Source organism: Pongo abelii, chromosome 19, assembly GCF_028885655.2.
Source record: "Pongo abelii isolate AG06213 chromosome 19, NHGRI_mPonAbe1-v2.0_pri, whole genome shotgun sequence".
Classification (NCBI taxonomy): domain Eukaryota; kingdom Metazoa; phylum Chordata; class Mammalia; order Primates; family Hominidae; genus Pongo; species Pongo abelii.
In genome coordinates, this window is record NC_072004.2 from 94005214 (window position 1) to 94013089 (window position 7876).

The 7876-nt window shown below is 53.6% G+C and overlaps 1 protein-coding gene across 1 annotated transcript in view; it reads right to left on the reverse strand.

Annotated features, from left to right (window-relative positions):
• Positions 1–7118, reverse strand: part of DNAH17 (dynein axonemal heavy chain 17) — a 156276-nt gene extending 149158 nt beyond the window's left edge. Inside the window, exons 1-6 of the mRNA XM_063718301.1 lie at positions 6981–7118; positions 4038–4408; positions 2089–2282; positions 993–1185; positions 680–779; positions 349–434 (exon numbers count right to left, since the gene is read on the reverse strand). Coding sequence (XP_063574371.1) covers positions 349–434; positions 680–779; positions 993–1185; positions 2089–2282; positions 4038–4382 — 918 coding nt within the window. The 5' untranslated portion in view covers positions 4383–4408; positions 6981–7118. The remainder of the gene's footprint in view (positions 1–348; positions 435–679; positions 780–992; positions 1186–2088; positions 2283–4037; positions 4409–6980) is intronic.
• Positions 7119–7876: the final 758 nt, after the last annotated feature.

Genomic DNA, 7876 nt, shown 5'->3' on the forward strand with positions numbered 1-7876 from the left:
CTGTAATCCCAGCACTTTGGGAAGCCGAGGTGGGCGGATCACGAGGTCAGGAGGTCGAGACCATCCTGGCCAACATAATGAAACCCCATCTCTACTAAAAATACAAAAATTAGCCGGGCATGGTGGCACATGCCTGTAATCCCAGCTACTCGGGAGGCAGAGGCAGGAGAATCCCTTGAACCAAGGAGTTGGAGGTTGCAGTGAGCCGAGATCGCGCCACAGCACTCTAGCCTGGTGACAGAGCGAGACTCCCTCTCAAAAAAAAAAAAAAAAAAAAAAAAAAGAAAGAAAGAAAAGGAAAGAAACAAGACCCTCCCCATCAAAGCTGGCTCTCCCTTGCCAGCGCACCATCGTGAAGTCAGCTTGTTCCATCTCCTCCAGCAGGATCTGTAGAGGCTTCAAATAGAGCACGATGTCATTGGCTTCCTTCAGCCCTGCACGGAACAAGAACAAGCACCCACCAGTAAGAGAGCAGAAATTGCTCAGAAACGACGCAGGTGCGGCTCCATGTGCTGAGACCTGCTCCTTCAGGAAATGGGGCCTTTCTCAAGTGGAGGGGGCTGAGAAAGCTGCTTGCAGAGGGAGGCCAACGTCCTAGGGTTGGTGACAGGCCTGACCCAGCCCTCCCGGGAGGCGTGAACAGCTTCGTGCAGAACTCACAGCGGGGTCACGGGCTCACCTTCAGTGACGTTGGTGTAAACGTTTTGCAGGGCTGGCCAGTAGCAGCTTTTGGCTTTCTCTAGGATCTCAACAATCTTGTTCACTTTGGGTCTGTTTAGCTGAGAAGGGGAGGGAAGATCCACCTCTTTCATTGAGCTGGAAGACCCTAAGGCAAGGCCAACCTGACCTTGTGGCTGGCTGGAGCTGCAGAATTTACACAGGTCATCAGAGCCCTCAGGACTCCTGGGAGGTTGGCACTGGGAGGTGGAGAGCTCGGCCCAGTCGCCCAGCTGGGACGAGGCTGCAGCCCCACAGGAGAGAGGAGGCCGTACCTGCTCATGGATGCACTTGAGGTTCAGCAGCCGAGCGTCCCAGAACTCAAACTCCACTCGGGGCAGGGGGTGCAGTCCATCCAGCAGCGCCTGGGCTGAGTCTTTGCTCAGCACATCCCGGATCTGGTGGGACCAGTCAATGATGATGGTTTCGATGGCATGCAGGAGCAAGTTGTCCAGTGAAGAGGGGATCCTGCCCAGTAGAAGGTTGGGACATTGCTCTCATGGCCACACACACATGGGTCCCACCAAGCTCTCCCCTGAAGCCTTCTGCCCACCAATCCCAAACCACCAGCAGCAGCACTGTCTGGTCTCATGTCCCTGGTGCCTCCAGCCACCTCAGGGAGGCTAAAGAAGTTCCCAAGACTCCCAGCTAGGAAGAGACCCCAGGGAAATAATGGGTGTGGTCAGAGATGCCAGTGCCCGGAGGCGCTCACCTCCAAGGAAGAGGGAGAGAAGTAAGTAAACCCTATTTAAACCCCATTCAAGATGGCTCCTCTGGTGTCACCACCGGACATGGTGCTTGGGGCTTTGTGAATGATCAGTGGAGGACTTGCCCATGTGAGGCAAAGTATGGAACTAATTGTCACGAGGGTCTCACATATCAGGGCGTTTGCAAATTGTGGCAAGGCAGGTGTGAGGGGACAACTTGGAGTCCCTTGGGCTTCCCAGGGCCTCTGGGGCACCACAGCCTCTACACAGACTTGCATGTACCTGTTAAGAATCCCTCCCACTCCCAACTCACTGACCCTGTCCCGCATCTTAAAGCTGTGCCTCCTGTTTCCTGGCCATGCTGAGAGGTGGGACACCTTATGTGTGCTGGGTGGTGACTGGACCAGCACACGTGTGACCCGGGGAGGTGGGGGGTGCAGATGCCAGAGCCCCAGGGGCTGCAGAGCCTGCTCCCTCCCTGCCCTGGTTTCATCTTCCTCAGTCTCAGCACCACCTAACGCACCACCTTGCCCTGCGTTTCCCTGGCTTTAACACGTGAAGCCACTCTGCAGGGAAACAATGGGTTGGGGGGGGTCGGGGGTGGGGGTCAAGCATGCGCCACTTCCCCACCCAGCGGCGGCCGGAAGCAGCCGGGCCCACACACCTCTCCATGGACTCCAGCGTGCCGTCCAGGCTGCCCAGGTGCTCTGGGATGGGCAGCAGGGTTTTGCCTTTGATCTTGCCGCTCATCACAAACATTTCATTCTTCAGCCTGTGGACCTGCTTCACGATGTCTTCTGAGACCACCTGGGGCCATCCAGCCATGTTCTCACTTTGGTTTAACAGAGAATAGAGGACCTAAAAGGAAACACTTCTGTGGTTCCGCCTCCTGTGCCTTCGCCAGCTCGGCAATCGCATAGAGCCAGGTCCCCAGGGGGATTCCAAAGACCCCGTGTCTGGAGCCCTGGGAAAACTGGTTCCTTCTTCCAGAAGGAGGTGGGGCTGGTCATGGAGTTTATACCAGCTGCCCTGTCCTGGTGGTGCCAAAGCCAACCCCAGGCTCTTGCACCCATAGCACACACTCCTTGCTAAAAGCCTAGGAGGACTGTGATGGGTCAAACTGTGTCCCCCAAATCCATCTGCTGAAGCCCTAACTCCCAGCACCTCAGAATGTGACTATTTGGAGATAGGGTCTTTAAAGAGGTGAGTAAGTGCTGGGGGCAGTAGCTCATGCCCGTAAATCCTAGCACTTAGGGAGGCCGAGGCAGGTACATCACTTGAGGTCAAGAGTTCGAGACCAACCTGGCCAACATGGTGAAACCTCATCTCTACTGAAAATATAAAAATTAGCCAGGCATGGTGGCATGTGCCTATAATCCCAGCTATTTGGGAGGTTGAGGCAAGAGAATCATTTGAACCTGGGAGGCGGAGGTTGCAGTGAGCTGAGATCACACCATTGCACTCCAGACTGTGCAACAGAGCAAAAATATTGTCTTAAACAAAAAAAGAGGTGAGTAATTAAAATCAGGTTACTAGGGTGGGCCCTAGTCTGACGGGTGTCCTTACGGGAAGGGGAGATTAGACACGCGCACAGAAGGCCGACCACGTGAGGACGCAGGGAGAAGATGGCCATCTGCAAGTCAAGGAGAGAGGCCTTGGGGAAAACCAACCCAGCCGACACCTTCATCTTCAACCTCCATCCTCCAGAACTGTGAGAAAATGTTTGGTGCACAAGCGGAGCACACAGGCCCCTGTGCTGCAGATGAGAAGGGTGATGGCCAGGAAGGATAAGGCACTCCCATTCTGGAGATCCGACTCCCCAAAGTGTGTCCCCCCAACCCCCCCACTGACACAGCACCTGCCAAGAGTGACAGCGGAGGGACACATAAAATGACACTCCATTTTTTCCCCTTTTTTAACTCAAAGTCTCAAAATTGGAGAAACCTATCTGCCGCTACTCAGTCCCCACCTTCCCAGGCCATGGGCGGCAACCCTACCCGGCTCAGCATGGCAGTCTCAATGCTGTCCAGAGAGAACAAGGGGATGCACGGGGCTTCTCAGACTTCAAGGGCACGAGCACCACCTGGAGATCTTGTTAGACAGCAGGTCTGTGGCTGGGCATGGTGGCTCATGCCTCTAATCCCAACAGTTTGGGAGGTTGAGGCAGGAGGATTGCTTGAGTCCAGGAGTCTGAGAACAGCCTGGGCAACAGGCTATTTTTTGGAGAGACCTCATCTCTTACCAAAAAATACAAAAATTAGCCAGGTGTGGTGGTGCATGCTTCTGGTCCCAGCTACTCAGGAGGCTGAGGCTGGAGGATTGGTTGAGCTTAGGAGGTTGAGGCTGCAGTGAGCTGTGCTCCCACCACTGCACTCTAGCCTGGGAAGCAGAGTGAGACCCTGTCTCAAAAAATAAAAAATAAAAAACCAAAAGCAAGCAGGTCTGTTTCAGCAGGTCAGGGTGGACAGGGCCCAAGCGCCTGCATTTCCAATCCCTCCCCGGCTCTGCGGCTGCTGCCGGCCCAGGGACTCCAGGCTGAGCAGCAGGACTCAAGGCCGCTCTCGAGAAGTCGGCCGTGCTGGAGACCTTGGACGCCAGCCTGGACGCACTCACCTCCTCCACCACCGCGATCAGCTGGTCCACAGGCGTGGGGCTGATGTCGCCGTAAAGGAGCCGGGCCTTGTAGTTGTCCTTGTTGATGTTCTCGGGCTTTGTCTTGATGAAGTAAACCCCTTTGGACTTGAGGGACTCGGGGAAGCCCAGGCAGGGTATGATCATGCCGGCCGCATTGAGCGTCAGCACCAGCACCTGGATGTCGGGCTTTTCAAAGAACTCTGTGAACAGGGCCATGTTCTCCTCGGCGCCTATCAGCTTGCTCCACTTGTCCGGCTTGAATTTCAGGACGATGGAGGCAACTTCCTCCAGATACTCTAGTCTGACATCCGAGGCCATTGTCATCTTGGCCTTTCCTTACACCGTGGTATCTGTTAAGAGTGCAAGAAACAGGTACGAACTGTCTCCCGGGCTCCCCAATTTCCCACCCATCCCTGGGACCGCAGGAAATCTCTGTTCCACCGGAGCAGGAACAAAGGAGTTGGTCGGGAGTGTGCAGTTTTTAGCTGTGGATGGGTTGGGGTGGGGGTGCTTTAGCCAGCGCTGGCACCTGCCCCAGCCCCGCCATGGGGGGTCCCCCGGGAGTGAGGCTGCCCGAAAGTGGTGTGTGCTTACGCTCCTGTGACCATAAAGCTCAGAGGATGGGAAAGATAGAGATGAATGCTGGAGAAAAAGAGAAAAGGAAATGGCCACTACCAGACAGTGTGAAGGGGATGGGGTAGGAAAAGGCAAAAGGAGAGGCTGGAGGGTCAGGTTGAAAGGTCCCGGGAAAGCAATAAAAGACGTCGCAGCCCCAGAGTATGTGCCAAACGCAAGGAGGAAGCAGACCCCACGTGCAGGCAGTGAGGCTCAGCGCTCCGTCTTAGCCCCAGCCGCGGTGCACCTTAACTTTTACCCTGCTCTGCACCCTCCCTTTGTCCCTCCAGCCCCCAGCGTGCGCCCCTAAAGGAATCGAGCTGCCAATTCCTGACAGACCCCTCACAAGCTGCTCAGATGCTCGGGGGTAGGGTTAACTAGAGTTGGGGGGAAGGGATCCCCTTAAAGAACACCCTAAAGTCCCAAAGTTTAAGGCAAGTGAGGTACTCACTGTAGGCACAGAAGTTAAAGGCACACCCAAACAGTCATCAAGAGAAAAGGCATGTCAATATTTTTAAACATCAAAACGAGTGCAAACAAATTCATGATGAACAAAATATCAAAGTTTCAAATAAAGACAGGCTCTGGCAAGAGGCCTGGGGTGGGGGCCTCGGAGGCAAGTTCTGCAAGGGCAGGGTTGAATGCAAAGGGTCGCCTGATGCTGTGTTTTTATCACAGTCTGGGAGATATGCAGCTCCTGAATTTCTAGGGGAACCCTGGGGTACTCAGCTGCTCTGGGGGTCCCGTGGGCTGGGGCTGGCCTGCTCCAGACCTGGCGGCTGCTGAAAAGCATCAGCATGGACAGATGACGTTGGAAGCACTCACAAATTCTTCCTTTTGGTTTGACCCAAGCTATTGCTTTTAAGTTTGTAACAGCCTACAGTTCCCCAAAAGACACGTAATACCACAGAACAGGTTGTATTTCACCCTGGCCACTATATATCGGCAAAACAACTATATGATGGGAAGCAGTAGTGGATAGTATGCTATTCAAATGGTCTGAGATTTATTCAAGGCTCCTAACATCTCTGAGAGAGGACTTGGGGAATATTTGGCCAGCAAGTGGCAGAAACATGGCGGTCCACGAGCAAAGCCACCCGATTCAGGCACATCTGTGAAAGAAAAAGGGGACGCCACCAGGCAAGTAGGAGGAGCACCGCGTGGCATTTATGGAGACGACTTGTTCACCAGGTTCCCACAGGGCTTTCAGCACGCTGCTGAATTAATCTCCACCCAGGATCTCCGAGACCCGAGGAGGCGTCACGTCCTCATTTCCTAGGAGGATCAGGAACTCAGGGGAGCCCGAGTCCTGGAAGGTTCCTGATTGGAAGTCTTGCCAAGCTGGTCAGGTGACTGGACTGGAGGGAAACATCCTCTGGTTTACTGATTTTGTGGATTTGGGCTTTCACAAAATCATCTTTTCTTCCAAGAACGGCATGGGGTGGGCTGCCTCCCAAGTCATAACGTGTGTGGGCTGAGGGGCCCCTACACCCCGCAAATTTCTCGCACGATCGGATGGTCTCATCTCAGGCTCCCACCCAGCCATTTCCTGGGTTGAAGGCCAGGAGGTCCCAGTTAACAATAGGGTTGTCGGCCGGGCATGGTGGCTCACGCCTGTAATCCCAACACTTTGGGAGGCCGAGGCGGGCGGATCACAACGTCAGGAGATCAAGACCATCCTGGCTAACACGGTGAAACCCCGTCTCTACTAAAAATACAAAAAATTAGCTGGGTGTGGTGGTGGGCGCCTGTAGTCCCAGCTACTCAGGAAGCTGAGGCAGGAGAATGGCGTGAACACGGGAGGCGGAGGTTGCAGTGAGCCGATATCGCGCCACTGAGCTCCAGCCTGGGTGAAAGAGCAAGACTCCGTCTCAAACAAACAAAAGAAACAACAACAAAACAAAAAACAAGTAAACAAAAAAAAACAATAGGGTTGTCCCAGGCCATGCTTCTGGAGGGTCAGGGACGGCTTCTCTGGGAGATGGCCCCTGCCCCAGGCCTCCTTCAGGACTCCACAGGAGGAAGCTGGGGGCTGGGGGCTTCCAGGAGAAGCCAGGGGGCTGAGGCAAGGCCTTCACAGGAGCAGGGAAGAGTCTGTAGCCCTGGAAGAGGTCAGGCTGGTAGGGGGCAGCCAGCCTCGGGGGCCCAGAGCCATGACCAGCTCCCGGTGGCGAGCAGAGCCACTTCTGGGGTAAGTGGAGGGTCTGCCATCTGCCAGGGCCTGGGTCCCACCTCCATCCTCTGAAGGCCTCCCCGCTCCCTCCAGCTTGTCCTCCGACTCCCCCAGCACGGTTGAAGGCTGCTCACCAGCTGAAGGCAAACAGCTTCTCCCGCAAACTGATGAGCAACTCTTTCCCAAACCAGGAAAGAAAATGGCTCCCTTCCCTCGAGGGGCTCCAACTGCCACAGAACTTCTGGAAGTCTCCTCAGGGTACCTGGGGCTTCTAGAACCTTCCCCTTGGGACCCAAGTAACCAATGATAGCGCAGCAAATGAGGAACCAACCATCACCCAACAGTGGAAAGCCTCTTAGATGATCATTTTGAGGGGAGGTTGGAGGGGGGGGACAGGGTCGTGCTCTGTCACCCAGGCTGGAGTGCAGTGGAACGATCATAGCTCACTGCAGCCTCAAACTCCTGGGCTTATGTGATCCCCCCACCTCAGCCTCCTGAGAAGTTGGGACAACAGACGCACACCACCACACCTGGCTAATTTTTGTTCTTTTTGTAGAGATGAGGTCTCACTCTATTGCCCAGGCTGGTCTGAAACTCCTGACCTCAAGCAATCCTCCCAAAGTGGAAAGGAAGACATTATCTCTGTTTACAATAAGGTGATCTTGTATGTAGAAAATCCTAAGAAATCCATAAAATTGTACAGCTAATAAAGGAGTTCAGCAAGTTTGCAGTATACAAGATATTTGAAAATTAATTATATTTCTCTGTAATCATATTATGAACAATCTGATGATGAAATTTAGAAAACAACTCCCATTTACAATAGCATCAAAATAATTTTGTTTACAATAGCATCAAAAACAACAAAATACTTAGGAATAAACTTTAAAAAGAAGTGTTAAGACTTGTACACTGAAAACTGCAAAACATCATCAAAATAAAGACAACCTAAATCAATGGAAGGACATGCTGTGTTCATGGGTTAGAAGATTGTTAAGATGGGCTGGGCGTGGTGGCTCATGCCTGTAAT